The following is a 16,896-nucleotide window of genomic DNA, read 5'->3' as shown; positions in this document are numbered from 1 at the left end:
TCAGGTGGTCATGGCCATGCCCAGGGGCCATGCAGGGAAGAGAGGGGCATCACACTATGTGACTTTGGTGAGTCAGCCAGCTTCCTGGAGTGTCAGCGTCCCTGTCTATAAAATGGGAGACTAATTGCCACTCAGCTGACTTCACAGAGTTGTTGCTGGTTGAGGTAATTACATGGTCGTCCTCACAGGGACAGCGGCTGCCGTGTGTGGAGGAGTTAGGTCATAGGACACTGTGATATGCCAGCTGTATGAGGGCCTGTGTGTGTGTGTGTGCATTTGTGTGGTGGGTGGGTGTACATGTGTGGTATATGCATATGTGGGCATGCATATGTGCATCTGTAAGCACACAGGTACATGAGTGAATCTACACACGTATGTGTATGTGTGTGTAGGTGCCTGTGCACATGTGAACATATGTGTGTGGTATGGTTGCCACACCCACTGCTGTGCTGTGGCCAGTGGAGTTGTGGCCCGAGGATTCATGTCCAGTAGGCCCCTGGACAACCCTGCTCCCTGAGATAGAAAAGAATGTCAGGGATTTCAGGAAGCAGACAGGAAGCTAACCTACCTGCAGCAGCTGCCAACTGGGTGGTGAGGAAGGCAGTCCACCTAGGAGGTAGGGAAGGAAGGTGGGTTTCCTTCAGAGCTCTCTTCTACCCCATGGTCTGTTCTCTGCCTGGTCAGCGGTACAGTTGGAAATCAGGAAGTGTGAGTCCTCCAACTTTGCTCCACTTTTTTCAAGACTGTTGTGACTGTCCACAACCCCTTACCTTCCCGTATGGATTTTAGGATCAGCGTGTCAGTTTCTGCCAAAACAAAAGCTCACATCATTACATAGTGCGTTGAATCTGTGGATCACCTTGGGGAATTTTGCCATCTTGATATTAAGCCACCCAATCCATGAATGTGGGATGTCTTTCCACGTATTGAGGCTTTCTTCGGTTTCTTTCAATGACAGTGGGCAATTTCCAGTGTACAAACCAGTGTACAAAACCTTCTTTTGCTAAATTTAGACCAAAGTATTTTACTCTTTTTGATGCTGTTGTCAGTGGAATCGTTTCCTTAATCTTATTTTTGGATTGTTCATTGCTGGTGCATAGAAAAGCATAATTGGTTTTGGATCTCGGCCTCATGGTCTGTAACGTTGCAGAAGGTTTAGCAGTTCTGATGGATGTTCTGTGTATTCCATAGGATTTTCATATCCTTGGCTAATGGGAACAGTTTTCCTTCTTCCCTCCAATCTAGATACCCTTTCTTTTCTTGCTCCTTGCCCTGGTCAGAGCCTCTGGGACATTATTGGGTGGCAGTGAGCAAAACAGGCACCCCTGATTTCCTCCTGATGTCAGGAGTGGCTTTCCATCTTTCATCACTGGGTATCCTGTTCTTAACTTTTAAAAATCCAGGTATGAAGATCCTCACTCACATCAAAGAAAAACATGGGAGAGTTTTTGTTTGTTTGTTTTTGTTTTTGGAGAGTTTTAATATAATGTGTCTCTCAATTCTTTGAGTTTTTTTTTTTCTGAATTGTAAGTGACAAAAGTCACATAGTGATCTATTAACAAAACATTTAAAAAATATGTCCGCTCATGGCTTGGTTGGGTCCTCCTTTCACTCTGGAAAACAAGGAGCTGGATGAGGTACCCAATTTGCACAGAGCGCCACAGAACTCCATGGCCTCGTTGTTATCAACATGGCCCGGAAGCCTAGGAATCCCCTCCTGGGACAAGTGGGATATGGTGGTTGTAGGGGTACAGGCAGAGAGGAAGGGAGAATGCCTTGGAACCATGTATGCTGTCCAAAGATCCTGGCCCATTTCTACACACCCCCCTCCCTTGGAGACCCCTAGGGTGAGCCATAGTTCCCACTGGGATGCAGCACTGCCCCCTCTGCCACATGCTCCATCCTTTTCCCACAAGTTCATACATCAGGTTACATCATCTGAGAGCCAAAACCACAGCCCTGCAGTTATGCTCAGACATGCCTGCAAGTTCCTCAATCAGGGTGGCCTCTAAGGGCCCTTGGCCTCTGCACCCACTCCCTGCTGTTCTGCTCTCCTGCATTACCACCACCTGCTGCCCAGGCCCTCTCCGGGGGGCCTCTGCCACTCCCCACTGCTTCAGACATGGCTGTGGCACACAGACTTCCCTGCCCATCCAGAGCTGCCTGCCTCTGCACCCCGTCCTCACTGCCCCCCACAGTCTGAAACCACCTCAGTCCCTGAAGCCTCCCTCTCTCCAGCTCCATCTTACCCTTTAGCCCTCTGCCAGGCCCCAGGGCTGCTCCGAGATTCTTGAGTCCTTCCCTACTGTCACTGTCCCAGGACATACACCAGGCCCTGCAGGGCATCTTCACGTCTGTTGTGGGTCCCCTGTCACACACAGCAGGTGCCCACGCAGCACAAATGCAAGGCAGATGCTAGGGCAGTGCCAATGAGTGCCCTGGCACATAGCTGGTGCTCCAGAAGGAGGTGCTGAGCAGATGAGGGCTTCCCAAGGGAGGTGGCCTCTGAGCTGGATCTCAAAAGTTTTTCTCTTTCTTTGGAACATGTTCACAGTGCTTTCTGGATATGCTAAGTGTTTTGCACACGACAGGAACTTGAATACTACCTAACAGCCCTCCGATGAACTGCTGCTCTGGTTGCAAGTGAGGACATGGAGAAGCAGTGCAAGGACCAGGCCAGGACTCCTGGGTCCACCCCGGCCTGTGCTGAGAACACCTGACAGGGGTCTGGGATGAGAAGAGAGGAGCAGGGGAGCCCAGCGAGCAGGGACCCAAGGAGTAGACAAGCCTCTGGCTCCTGGGCTGTGGTCCCAGGGAGCTCCCTTTCTCCCCATGCACCCCCTTGTTCCTTGAAAATCCGTGTCCTGGCCCCTTTCCTGCACATATACCTATGTCCTCCATGTCCTCTCCCCATGTCCCCTCCGCACGTCCACTCCGCATAACTTCCATGACCCCCATGTCCCCTCCTCGTGTCCAGGATCCTTTCTCTGCCCTGTGCTCCCTGTGTCCACTCCTGTCTGTCCCCTTCTACCATTTCTGCCTGATGAAAATCATCTCAGCCCCCAGGCCCTCACCACTTGGCTTTCATGGAAAAAGAAAGCCCCCTCACCCCCTCTCCCCCTTGCCCGCCACAGGGCTGAGAAATGGCGGAATTCATTGTGGCCAGAGAGCTGAAAGGCCCTCTAGGAAGGAGCCGCCAGGTGCCCCAGGGAGAAGCCAGCTCTGGGAGGCCATTGTGGAGGCCCCTGCCTGCCCGCCTGGACGCGCCTGTGGTAATCAATCTGATTGGATTAGGGTCAGGGCGACCCTAATCGTGTCAGAGGTCACCCCAGCTTTGTGGCAGGGTCCACGGGGCGCCTGGCCACCCCTGCTGAGGCGGCCTCTTGAACAGAGCTTAATGCTGCCCGGCCAGCCGAAGAGAGGGGCCCGGCCCTGTGTGGACGTGTGCAAGCGTGTGCATGTGTGTGTGAGCACGTGTGTGTGCCAGAGGCGGGGTCGTCCAGCCCAACCCCCGGAAGCTGCCCGTGCAGAGCATGGGGCTGGGAAGAGCTGCCCTCTGCCCGTGCTCCGGAAGGCCGCCACCCCATGTAACTCGCGTCATAGGGCAGAAAGCATTTGAAGAATTTTGAGTGCAAGGTAGCTATCTGTTCCTCCAGGCAGGTCCCCGGGCCCCCAGGCACCTGAAGGGCCAGCCTGCCTGAGAGCTGGCCAACACCTCCTCTTGACCCTCAGGGAGGTGAGGGGGTGGGGAAGACGTGGGGCAAGCAAGGCTGGTCCCCAGGCTCAGTGCCCCAGCAGACGCCCGCTGCCAGCCTAGAGGAGGCCCAGGCAAGACAAGCCCCTGCAGGAGCTTGGGCCCCAGGGGCCCAGGCCCAGGCCAGGGAACTTTGGGGCAGCCTATAACTTCAGGAAGAGGGGAGGGAGGGCTTGGGGCCTCTCCACCTGCACCCCAGCCTGCCTTGTCCACTCAGAGCCCCCGTGCAACAGGGCCGTATTCCCCAGGCTACCCCAGGGTCTCAGGGCTGGAGGGATGCTGGCCTGCCCGTCCACACCAGGGAGCAGGTGTCCCCACGTACTGCTGGGAGAGGTGGGGGCAGGCCGTGGCCTGGGAATCTACTAGCTCACCCTCTAGGGGCCTAGACTGACCCTCTCAGCATCAGGCCTGCTCAGTTCTCCTGGTCAGACTCCCCAAGCTCCTGGCAGGGTCTACCGGTGTCAGTCACGTTTCTCAGCAAGACTGTGCCCCCCCACCCCCAACGGTGTCCTTCCTCCGCAGTCCCCTGCCTCCTCCTTGGTCAGTGTGCCCTCCTTCTTACGGGTCTCCTTGGGGGCCTGGGCCGGGGGAGGAGGTGCAAGGGTCACGTAGGTGGCCCCCTCCTGGAAGAGCCTCCCCCCCCCCCAGGGTCCAGGACTCCAGGGGGTGGTCCGTCGGCTGCCCTGGGTGTCCGGAGCGCACGCAGGCACGCAGGCACGGGGCTGGGGCAGGCCGGCCAGGCCCCAGGGGGAGGTGGCCTCCCGAATCCAGGTTGCGACCCCTGACCCCCATCGGAAAGTGTTTCGGTTCTCCGTGGCTGGGGGGCTTGCCGGTCTCCACGGCCTCCCCTGTATATCATTAACTCTGCCCTGCGGGGGGGCTGTAGAGGGGCCAGGAGGGACCCCGGCGCCTCCCCGCCGCGCCCGGCTCAGAACACAATGTCCCCACGACGAGGACAAGATTAAGCACAAGAGAAAGTGAAATGCTGCGGGCGATTCACACGCCCTCGGGAGTGCTGTGCCGCAGCGTGTGAATAGCGCGCTCCCCGCGCGCCTCGGGCCCCGGGCCGCGCATACCTCCCGGTTGCTATGACTGGCTGGCTATGGCCTAATCGCCGACCAGGGGGAAATTCATATAAAATATCACGGCCCATTGTGGGCCTAACGCGGCGTGACAGTGGCTCACAAAGCCAGATTCATTAGCCCCAGCAGGTAATCAGGACGCCGGCCGCGCCGCCGGCCGGGCGGTGTCAGGGGCCGCGGCCGCTGTGGGGCGCGGGCCGCATTCCGCGGTCAGGTGGCTCCTCCTTTGTGCCGGCGCGGCCGGGGGTTAACAAATGCCGTCGCAGGGCCCGCCCACCGCAGGGCCCCGGAAGGTGGATGTGCTGGGCGCAGGGGCGGAGCTGGCCCCGGGCTCCTCCGCTCCGTGGGGCCACACGCTCCGTGTTGGGGCGTGGGGGGGCCGAAGAGGCATCCCCTTCCCGAATGTTCTAGAGGAGCCTTCCAGGTCTTCCTGGCCAGAGAGGAGGGAGATGGGTGCATCTGCTCCAGCAGAGGGACAGCCCCCCACTCCACCCCTCACCTGCCAGGTGGGTAGAGGCCCGGGGGTCCAGACAGGGAGACACCACCCTGGTTGTGGGCTGGGCCTGCTGTGTACTGGGGGCGCCACATGGTGAGAGCACCTCAGTTCTCTCCTAGGGCCACCAGCGATGCTCTGGGAGCAGTAGGGCCAGGGGAGGCAGAGAGAAGCCTGACAGAGCTGCAGCGCGCCCTCTCAGCCAGCATCCTCACTAGGTACTGCGGTGATGGGCTGCACACCAGGAACCCCTGCCAGGGGGGCTCCACAGAGGCAGGACAGCATGCCCCCCCACAGCACCCCCTCCGCAGACATGTAGGCGCACCCACCTCAGCGCCAGATCATACCCCAAGGTCAGCACTGTCCAGAGGACAGACAGCCTGGGGTCCCAAGGTGCCTCAGCTGAGGGAGAGCGGGTCCTCTGCCACTGGTCAGCCAAGGAAAGGTTCTGATAGGCAGGACCTGTGGCTCCCAGGAGAGCTCACACCCTACCCTGTCTTGGTCTAAGTCCCTGCCTGCCACCAGCTGACAAGAGACAGGCCCCTGAGTCCTAAAGGCAGGTGGCCAGGGCCCAGGCTTCATATAGGCGCCAGACGAAAGGTCTACAACCCATGGCAGGAGGGAGGGGATGTCAGAGATCCCCCAAGATGGCTCCCCATCAGATGTGCAAAGGCCTTCTGATGTGCAAAGATCAGAGCCCCCATGTTAGCCCCCACCACATCCTTCTGATAGGGAGAGGAAACTGAGCCCCCCATATTAGCTCCCCCAAGTACTCTGATGAAGGAGGTGTCAAAGTCCCCCATATTAGCCCTCCCACGTGCTTCTGATGGGGAAGGTGTCAGCCCTCATACTAGCCCCCTGATGTTCCTCTGATGAGGAGAGGTCAGAAACACCCCCCCCCCCCATTCCTCTGTGCCCACTACATTCCTCTGACAGAGGAGGTGTCAGAGCCCACCATATTAGCCCCCCATGTCCCTCTGGTGGAGCGGGTGTCAGTACGCCTCATGTTAGCCCCCATGTCCCTCTGATGGAGCGGGTGTCAGTACCCCCCGTGTTAGCCTCCCATGTCCCTCTGGTGGAGCGGGTGTCAGAGCCCCCCATGTTAGCCCCCATGTCCCTCTGATGGAAGTGGCTGTCAGTACCTCCCGTGTTAGCCCCCCATGTTCCTCTGATTGGGCAGGTGTCAGAGACCCCGTATTAGATCCCGTAGTCACCCCTCACATCCCTCTTAAAGAGGTGGTATCAGAAACCCCCTCCCCCTCTCCTGAGTGGGTATCATTTGGGGCCTCCTTCTACAAGCCTCTATTGGATCTGGCCACTATTGAGGAGGGGGATGGGCCTGTGAGTCATGGTGCTCTGGGCTATGGTAGAGCCTGGGGGTTCAGTCCAGGGTTGCATCAGAATCACCTGGAGACCCTTTAGAGAAATAGGTATCCTTCCAAGAACTATGGCTATGGGCCCAACATGTGTCTGGTGTGACATGCTGCCCGGGGTGTCTGCTGCTGGGGCAGCCCCTAGGCCCTCTTCCCCGCACAGCTTCCTGAGGGGCCCACCTGGGCAGACAGGAATTCCATCACATCAATCAGTGCTCACATCTGAACCACAGCCCCTTCCAGGAACTTCTCCTGCCAGAGGTCACTTGTGTTTCTTGGAAAGGCCACTGCAGCAGCCCCCTAGACGGATAGTCTCATCCCAGGAGCTTATGTAAATGTCCCTATCCTTCTCATTCAGTGTTGGCCCTCACAGTCGTCCCCCAGGAGAAGATGGGGCCCAGCCACCTCAAGGCTGCAGCCACCAAAACCAGCTTGGTGGAATCTCAGGACCCTTTGCTGGGGGTGTAGGAGCCTCTCCCTGGGCCCTGTCTGGGCTCAGCATTACTGCTGTGGGCCTGCATGCTGGGGTGAGGGGGCCTACAGGACCCATGGCAATGGGAGAGAGAGAGGAGTGCCCTTCTTCTTCCTGGGCCGGTTCTCTCAGCAGCATTAAAAGGATTCGCCAGACTCAAGGCAGTGTGTCCTCTCGGTCTCTGCTGAAACAGCCTCCTGGATGGCCTCCCTGCAAGAAGGTCAGCTCCAGAGCAGAGGCTGCAGGATTCTTGTCCACTAAGAACACGGTCAGTGCTCAATTAGCAGTTGCTGATCACCAACTTCATGGTGAAATGTGAGAAGGTGAACTTTCTTCAACACAAAGTACCCAGAAAACATTCTTTTTGCATGTAAAAAGTTTTTTCTCTAAAATTATGTTATTTTTAATGTCTTATCCTCTCACAAAAAAGTAAAAGTAACAACAAGTGGTGATCCTAATTCAGTCCTCAAATGATCTCTCCTACTTGACAAGCCTGTGGAATTCAAATCTGGAAACAAGAATTTGTTAAGATCCCTCAAATTTTTTTGAAACCCAAGGAGGCAAAGTTACTGCGGAAGCCCATCTGATGGGTGACACCTAAGGCTCCACTAGCCTAACTGTGATGGAGCACTGTGGGGTGCTCTCCCTGCCTTCTGCCATACACCCAGCTCTCACCACACGGGACTCCCTCAGCTGCTCCAGACTTTACTCATCCACCCATCTACCATCTATCCATCCATCCATAAGTCCATCCATCCATCCATCCATCCATCCATCCATCCATCCATCATATATCCCCACCCACCCATCCACCTACACATTCATCTATCATTCATCCATCCATCCATCCATCCATCCATCCATGTATCCACTTATCCACACACCCATCCATCCACTCATCTATCCCCCCATCCATACATCCAACCATCTACCCACCCATCCACCCACCTACTCATTCATCCAGCAGCCACTCACCCACTCATTCATCTACTCATCCATCCATCCCAATCCTGCCCCAGAGTTCACATTGCCAAGCTTCATTATATGTTACTATTTCTCCTACTCTATCTCTCATGAACTGTAAGGCAGGTGGCTTAGCACGGCCCAAAGCCACGAACTTGATCCACAACAGCGGAGCCTCTTACTAAAGACAGGATTCCCCTGGTTCACCCTCTTTCTTTCCAGTGCAGGAATTCTTTTTTTTTAAAGATGTATTTATTTATTCATGAGAGACACAGAGAGACAGAGACATAAGCAGAGGAAGAAGCAGGCTCCCTGTGGGGAGCCTGATGTGGGACTCGATCCCAGGACCCCAGGATCACGACCTGAGCCAAACCACTGAGCCACCTAGGCATCCCTCCATGCAAGGATTCTTTCCACCTGAGAGTGGGTCATCTAGGTTCTCCTTAATTAACAATTGGGTGGGTAGTTCCTTCACCTTTTGAAAGCCTGGGTTGTTAGAAATTTCATCAGATAGAGCAGCAATCCCCTTTCTTGCAGATTTATTAGCTTGGTTCTTGAGAATGGGCACCTTACATCTTACCCACCTCATATTCCTGGTTTTGAGCCTAGTATATAGCTCTTTACAGACTCTTAGATCCCAGATGGATGGATGGTGGATGGATGGGTAAATGGATGGATAAATGGATGGTAGATGGATAAATGGATGGTGGATGGATAAATGGATGGTGGATGGGTGGATGGATAGATGGATAAATGAATAGATGGTAGATGAATGGCAGGAAGGATAGATCATTGACATTTCACAGGAACTCAATAAATAATTGGTAATGAAACAATGTCAAGTTCCTGGCAAAGATGGCTTTCCCCGTGGAGAAGGCTTAACTCACAGAACGACTTTGTCACCAAATTTCCTTTCTCCTTCCTTTTCCCAGCCCCGACCTCAGTTCTGAAACTGTGACATTTTCCATATGCCTTATCCTCTCACAGGGAAGTGAGAACACCTGGCAGTCCTAATTCAGTCCTCAAATGATCCCTGGTACTTGACAAGCCTATGAAATCCAAGTCTGGAAACAAGATCGGTCCTGTTCCAGAGTTCTGAGACCCCGGGAGGCAAAGCCCATCTCACGGGTGTGGAGGAGAGTCCTGGGGCCAGCAGGGCGGTCTGAGCAGCTCCAAGGGCTCAGGCAGGTGGTGTCCCAGGGACTTGGCACACTGGCAGCACAGGCCCTTTGGCCACCATCCCAGACCTGTGTCCCCTCCTCCTCTCCTGACCTGCTGTAGCCCATGGCCAGTGACAGTGACAAAGGTGTTTCCAATCTCATTCCCAAGACACGGTTCCCTTCCCACGGTGGGATGGATCCCCTCTCGTTCCCTAGCTGCCTCTGTTGTGTAAACAGAAGCAGAAACCTGACAAAGCTGCTGTCGGTGGCTAAGAACTTTACTGTGACTGGGGCAGCTGCCAGGGCTCCAGACCCCAGTCTGATCCTTGCTGTGCCCTCCCCGCCCACTGCCTCAGGGGAGCCCCATCCTACCTCCCCCAAAGCCTGAGGCTACTCCAGCCGGTCAGATAATGACCTTCTTCTTTCCAACACCAGTGGAAATCTGATAAAAGCAACAGGTTCTCTATCCAAAAACAACAACACAACCCCACACACACAAGCTTTCTGACATGGCCTGTGATTCCTGCTTGGAGTGACACTACCCCAAGATCCCTGGATGGGAAGCCCCAGTCCTGCAGGTGTCACCCGGGCATGCAGGGGTCTTCCTCCTGCACGACCTCAGCATGCACTTTTACTTTTTCTCTGGAAAGAACCGTGGACATACAGAGGCACTGCAGGAGTGATGCTGACTCCGTTTCCCCTCCCAGACCTCCTGCAAGGCTAAGAACCCACAGATCCAGCTGCATCCATTGAAGCAGAGATCCCTGGGTGTTAATTCCAGACTTCACCCCGATTTCACCTATTTTCCACCTGTTCAGGGTCCCCTCCTAGGTGTGTCTGCCTGGCCTTGCCCCTTGTGCCCTCGAGACCAGGAGGAGATGGGTCAGGCCTTTGGGGTTTGCCTGACATTCCTTGACTCTGCTGGGAAGGCCTCCATGGGTGTCCCTGGAGCACCTGCTCGAGGCACCTGCCGCCTGCCCACTGTGGGGCCCGCCGGCTAGGTGGGCCAGGCAGGGCATCTGCTATGCCAGGTCTCAGCTTCCCAAACTGCGTGGAGGCCGTGTCTTCCACTTCCAAATGGACTTTCTTTGCCAGCACAACCCATCTCACACTTTTCTGGCCACAGGTCTTGTGGCGTTTCCTCAGACGCTTCTTCTCCTTCAGAGCAAGTTGAAGGATACACGGTGTCCTCGGCCTTCGGACCTGGTGTGTGATGAGCCCCTTCTGCTCAGGGCAGAAGGGGAGATTGGGACCCACAGGGGAGCCAATTGGGGCAAGCTGTGAGCAGGGCTGGACTGAGTTCTTCCTCCCAAGTTGAAGGCCTCCCCCACCGCCCTGATCACGCCCTTCCCCTCGAGTGTGTCTGGCGGCCTGGCCTGTCTGCCTGAGCCTGATAAGCAGCAAGCCCTTGTTCGGGTAAGGGGCAAGGCCCCAGGCTCGGTGGCTCTCCCCCAACGTCACAGGAGGGTGGTGGGCGGAGGCCGAGGCAGTCTTCCCCCAGGAGGAGTGGTTCTGGCCACCAGGGGCCTCAGGCAGCTTGAAGCAGCACTGGGCTGTGTGCACTGGGCTCCCTGAGTGTCTAGAACACCGGCTGCAGGAGAGGCCCCAGGCCAGTGCCAGCAGTGAGCCCAGTCTGGCTCCAAGGAGGAAGACAAAATAAAGGTGTGGCTCTGCTGGAGGGGAGGGACAGCGGGACAAGGTGCCTGGGTCCAGGCCACGCTGGCATTTATGCAGAGACCTCAGACCTGCAGAAGGCAGCTCCGGGCCTGAGAACTGATGGACTGTGCTACAGAGGAGAGTGAGGCAGGGCATCCAACATCTGGGGGAGCAGCTGTCTGCTGGCCTTCGGGGAAGGGACAGTGAAGGTTGCTGAGTGGGGAGGGGTGGAGAGCCAGCCCCACAGGCTCAGATCCTGCTGGGCCTCCCTGTCCCAACCCAGGGCTCCTGGAAACGCAGAATGAACAAGACACAGTCCCCACCTCAGGGAGCTTCCAGGCCAAGGAGGGGACGAATCAGGAGAGGGTGCAGGTGAGAGCTTCCCTGGCCAGGCAGTGACCACACTTGGACAGCATGGCCAGACCCTGGCTGAAGAGCACACGGAGGAAACGGCAGGTGCACATGACCAGAGGAGCAACTGGAAGTCTCCCTAGGGGAGTGACAAAGGCTGACTGTGGCTGGAGGCCAGGGAGCAGCTGCCAGAGCTGGGGGGGGCAGCACTTGGGGGGGGCCTATGCGCAGGTCAGGCAAGGACACAGCCCCAGGAGCTCAGAGGGACCAGGCAAGACGCACTGGGCATGAAGCAAAGGGCTGTGCCCTCAGCCTTGTGTGATGTGTATGTGCACGTGTGCTTGCATGTGTGCATAGGTCTGTGCATACGTGCTTGCATGCGTGCGTGTTTGTGCATGTGTGCATGTGTTCTGCATATACATGTTTGTGTGCACATGTGTTACATGTGTTTGCATGTCTGTGTGTGTTTGCGTGTGTCCACGTGTGTGTATGCATGTGTGCATTGCATGTGTGCAAACGTGTGTTGTGTGCATGTGTGCCCATGTGTTTGTGTGCGTGTATGCTTGTGCACACGCTGTGCCTGTGTGTTTGAGATGTATGACACACACATGTGCATGGGGGAAAGCTGGAGGCAGGTGTGCAGGTCACATCCAGGAGCCTGTGATGGTACAGGTGACAGACGCTGAGGGCTGGACTCAAGGGCAGGGGAGGGGAGAGGGGAGGGGACAGTACTTGTGCGTTTTTCAGTGACAGGTATGTCGGCTCTTGGATGAGTCTGAGTGTGTATGCTGCTGGCTGGAACTGTCTCGCCATTCCTCTGCCTCTACCTGCCTGGTGTCGGGGGTGAGCGAGCTTGAGGAAGCCAGGGGAATAGCCCACAGCCTCTGCTGGCAGCCTCTGCTCACTCCCCAAGATGAAGCCCACCTGCCCATCCCCCAGCCAAGACCAAAGCCACCAGGCACTGATGTGGGCGGGGACACGTCTGCACCCCACAATGGGAGCCACTGGGGGCCCCAGCACCATCCAGGCCTGCTGCCCAGGAGGGACGTGGGGACACAGCAGGGCACCCAGCCCATGCCCAGCATGGAAGGCCTGGAGGGGCCCATCCTCACACCTGTCCTGCTCCCTTCTCCCTCCTGCCGGCGCAGGAGAGGTGGGATGCAGGTCCCCATCAGGACAGCAGCAGAGATGCCCACAGGTGCACCGGACACCGGACACCAAGCCCAGGTTCAGCCCCAGGCCTGCTGAACTCCAGAGCCCGTGGCTTTTTATCTAGATTTTTAAATTCCTGCTCGCCAGCAGGTAAGCTCCCTGAGGCTTCCATATTCCCTTCTGCAGAACTTGGCAAAGAGCAGGCTCCATATGTGCATATGGAGGAGTGAGGGAGGCCCATCCGTTCACACAGGGTAGCCCCATCCTCACCTTCCCCCCAGAGGGGGTCATTGCTGGGTCCCCTCGCTGGAAGGCTCATGCAGACGCAGGACGCACGTGCACTTGTGTAGTCAGGGGAAGCCCAGCTGCAGACGTAGCCTCTGCAGAGCCCCCACAGCCTCCCCAGTGCCCCCTAGGCCTCTGTCTGCTCCTGGTCAGCCTCACCAGCTCCTGCTTCCCAAGCCCCACCCCTCCTGCATGGCCTTTCTGCAAAACCATGTCCCCACACTCAGTTTCCCCTCATGTGGAGGGAGAAGGCTGCATCTGGGGGCCCCAGCAGCCTCCAGACCAGCCCCCAGGGTCAGCAGGGGCCTGGATGCTACAGCGCTCAGCATCTCCAGGTCCAGGAGCATGGGACCAGCATGGGGCAAAGGGTCCAGTGGAAGCACTGACCTCAAGGAGGTTCCAGAAAAAGTGGCCCTTCAGCTGGACCATGCAGGTCCCTGGAATTAGGGGTGGAAGATGGGAAAGTGTGCGGGCAGAATGAGAGGCACAAGTGGGCAGTGTGCGGGCCAGGAGCTGCCCCCAAGCAGGCCACCAGGCTGCTGGACACTTTCATCCTGGACGTCTGGGTTGGGGGTTTCTACCACGGGTTGTTTGGGCCCAAGAGGAAGGGGTCTTTAAATCTGCCTTTTCTCAGTGGATGATTTTGAGATTCATTCATGCCCCTCATTTTGTCCCCAATTAGACAGAATTCCACTTTACTGGTCTAACTGAGGTAAAACTGACACATAACATTCAGTTTCAGGTGTACCACATACTGATTCGATACACGCACATATTGCAGGATGACCACTACAGTAAGTCGGGTTAGTACCCCTCCCACCATGTGCTTACAATAATTTTTCTCGCAGTGGGAGCTTCTGCATCACATCGGCAGAGCTGACTGATTTCATGCCACGGATTTTTATCCGTTCACCTGCTGATGTACATTTGGGAGCCCCCAGCCAAGCCCTCTGCTTCCTGGCCCCTGAAGCACCTGAGCTTCCTCAGGGGGTGAATACCTAGCTGAATGGCCAGTCACATGGTAGGGGTCTGGCTTCAAGAAGCTGTCAAACTGCTTTCCAAGGGGCAGCACCAATTTCCTTGCCCCCAGCAGTGTAGGGGGTTCAGGTTTTGCACATCCTGGCCAGTGCTGGCTCTGATCTGACCCTTGAATTGCAGGGGTCCCTGTGTTTCCTCATGGAGACTGATACCCGGTCCCCCACCTGGGGCTCGTTGGCCCTGCCTGGCCATTGGGGAGACTGTAAGTCCAGCACCCACAACCACCCCAGGGACTCAGGCCCAGCCCAGCAAGAGGCCACGATACCCTGGGGCCAGGTGCCAACCCCTGCAGCCCTGCCGGGTCCTGCCAACTGGGTCGCCTCTCTCCGCAGCCACCCGGGAGTCTGCCTTTGTGCACGCCATCGCCTCGGCCGGCGTGGCCTTCGCTGTGACACGCTCATGTGCGGAGGGCTCCGCTGCCATCTGTGGCTGCAGCAGCCGCCACCAGGGCTCACCAGGTGAGGGCTGGAAGTGGGGAGGCTGCAGCGAGGACATCGAGTTTGGTGGCATGGTGTCCCGGGAATTCGCTGACGCACGGGAGAACCGGCCAGACGCCCGCTCCGCCATGAACCGCCACAACAATGAGGCCGGACGCCAGGTATGTTATCAGCCCTTGGCTGGTCCTGGAGGTGCACGGGGAGTTGTCCATCCAGGCCGTGTGCCCTCAGGGGGTGGGGAAGGGGGCCATTGTACACCGGCCCTGTGGGGGCTGGGCGATGCACTCTCTGACCACATTCTTGAGGGTCCTGGAGACATGGAAGATTTCTTTTTTTTTTTTACATATAAATTTATTTTTTATTGGTGTTCAATTTGCCAACATATAGAATAACACCCAGTGCTCATCCCGTCAAGTGCCCACCTCAGTGCCCGTCACCCAGTCAACCCCACCCCCCGCCCTCCTCCCCTTCCATCACCCCTAGTTCGATTCCCAGAGTTAGGAGTCTTTATGTTCTGTCTCCCTTTCTGATATTTCCCACACATTTCTTCTCCCTTCCCTTATATTCCCTTTCACTATTGTTTATATTCCCCAAATGAATGAGAACATATAATGTTTGTCCTTCTCCGACTGACTTACTTCCCTCAGCATAATACCCTCCAGTTCCATCCACGTTGAAGCAAATGGTGAGTATTCGTTGTTTCTAATGGCTGAGTAATATTCCATTGTATACATAAACCACATCTTCTTTATCGATTCATCTTTTAATGGACACTGAGGCTCCTTCCACAGTTTGGCTATTGCGGACATTGCTGCTAGAAACATCGGGGTGCAGGTGTCCCAGCGTTTCATTACATCTGAATCTTTGGTGTAAATCCCCAACAGTGCAATTGCTGGGTCGTAGGGCAGGTCTATTTTTAACTCTTTGAGGAACCTCCACACAGTTTTCCAGAGTGGCTGCACCAGTTCACATTCCCACCAACAGTGCAAGAGGGTTCCCTTTTCTCCGCATCCTCTCCAACATTTGTGGTTTCCTGCCTTGTTAATTTTCCCCATTCTCACTGGTGTGAGGTGGTATCTCATTGTGGTTTTCATTTGGATTTCCCTGATGGCAAGTGATGCAGAGCATTTTCTCATGTGCTTGTTGGCCATGTCTATGTCTTCCTCTGTGAGATTTCTCTTCATGTCTTTTGCCCATTTCATGATTGGATTGTCTGTTTCTTTGGTGTTGAGTTTCATAAGTTGTTTATAGATCTGGGATACTAGCCCTTTATCTGATACATCATTTGCAAATATCTTCTCCCATTCTGTAGGTTGTCTTTGAGTTTTGTTGACTGTATCTTTGCTGTGCAAAAGCTTCTTATCCTGATGAAGTCCCAATAGTTCATTTTTGCTTTTGTTTCTCTTGCCTTCATGGATGTATCTTGCAAGAAGTTACTGTGGCCAAGTTCAAAAAGGGTGTTGCCTCTGTTCTCCTCTAGGATTTTGATGGAATCTTGTCTCACATTTAGATCTTTCATTCATTTTGAGTTTATCTTTGTGGATGGTGCAAGAGAGTGGACTAGTTTCATTCTTCTGCACGTAGATGTCCAATTTTCGCAGCACCATTTATTGAAGAAACTGTCTTTTTTCCCGTGGATAGTCTTTCCTGCTTTGCTGAATATTAGTTGACCATAAAGTTCAGGGTCCACTTCTGGATTCTCTATTCTGTTCCATTGATCTATTTGTCTGTTTTTGTGCCAGGACCACACTGTCTTCATGACCACAGCTTTGTAGTACAACCTGAAATCTGGCATTGTGATGCACCCAGCTATGGTTCTCTTTTTTAATATTCCCCTGGCTATTTGGGGTCTTTTCTGATTCCACACAAATCTTAAAATAATTTGTTCTAACTCTCTGAAGAAAGTCCATGGTATTTTGATAGGGATTGCATTAAACGTGTAAATTGCCCTGGGTAACATTGATTTTTCACAATATTAATTCTGCCAATCCATGAGCATGGAATATTTTTCCATCTCTTTGTGTCTTCCTCAATTTCTTTCAGAAGTGTTCTGTAGTTTTTAGGGTACAGATCCTTTACCTCCTTGGTTAGGTTTATTCCTAGGTATCTTATGCTTTTGGGTGCAATTGTAAATGGGATCGACTCCTTAATTTCTCTTTCATGAGTCTCTTTTTTTTAATAAATTAATTTTTTATTGGTGTTCAATTTACCAACATACAGAATAACACCCAGTGCTCATCCCGTCAAGTGTCCCCCTCAGTGCCCGTCACCCATTCACCCCCAACCCCCGCCCTCCTCCCCTCCCACCACCCCTAGTTCGTTTCCCAGAGTTAGGAGTCTTTATGTTCTGTCTCCCTTTCTGATATTTCCCACACATTTCTTCTCCCTTCCCTTATATTCCCTTTCACTATTATTTATATTCCCCAAATGAATGAGAACATACCCTGTTTGTCCTTCTCCGATTGACTTACTTTACTCAGCAAAATACCCTCCAGTTCCATCCACGTTGAAGCAAATGGTGGGTATTTGTCGTTTCTAATGGCTGAGTAATATTCCATTGTATACATAAACCACATCTTCTTTATCCACTCATCTTTCGATGGACACCGAGGCTCCTTCCACAGTTTGGCTATTGTGGACGCTGCTGCTAGAAACATCGGGGTGCAGGTGTCCCGGCATT

General features: G+C 54.8%; 1 protein-coding gene across 1 annotated transcript in view; it reads left to right on the top strand.

The window, feature by feature from the left end:
- The window catches only part of WNT3A (Wnt family member 3A), a 48,057-nt gene that overhangs the window by 19,088 nt on the left and 12,073 nt on the right, over window positions 1–16,896 (top strand). Inside the window, exon 3 of the mRNA XM_038556358.1 lies at window positions 14,112–14,377. Coding sequence (XP_038412286.1) covers window positions 14,112–14,377 — 266 coding nt within the window. The remainder of the gene's footprint in view (window positions 1–14,111; window positions 14,378–16,896) is intronic.

The sequence above is a fragment of the Canis lupus genome, chromosome 14 (assembly GCF_011100685.1).
Source record: "Canis lupus familiaris isolate Mischka breed German Shepherd chromosome 14, alternate assembly UU_Cfam_GSD_1.0, whole genome shotgun sequence".
Lineage (NCBI taxonomy): Eukaryota > Metazoa > Chordata > Mammalia > Carnivora > Canidae > Canis > Canis lupus.
Note: the sequence above shows the minus strand (reverse complement) of the source record. Positions and strands in the feature narration are given on the sequence as shown.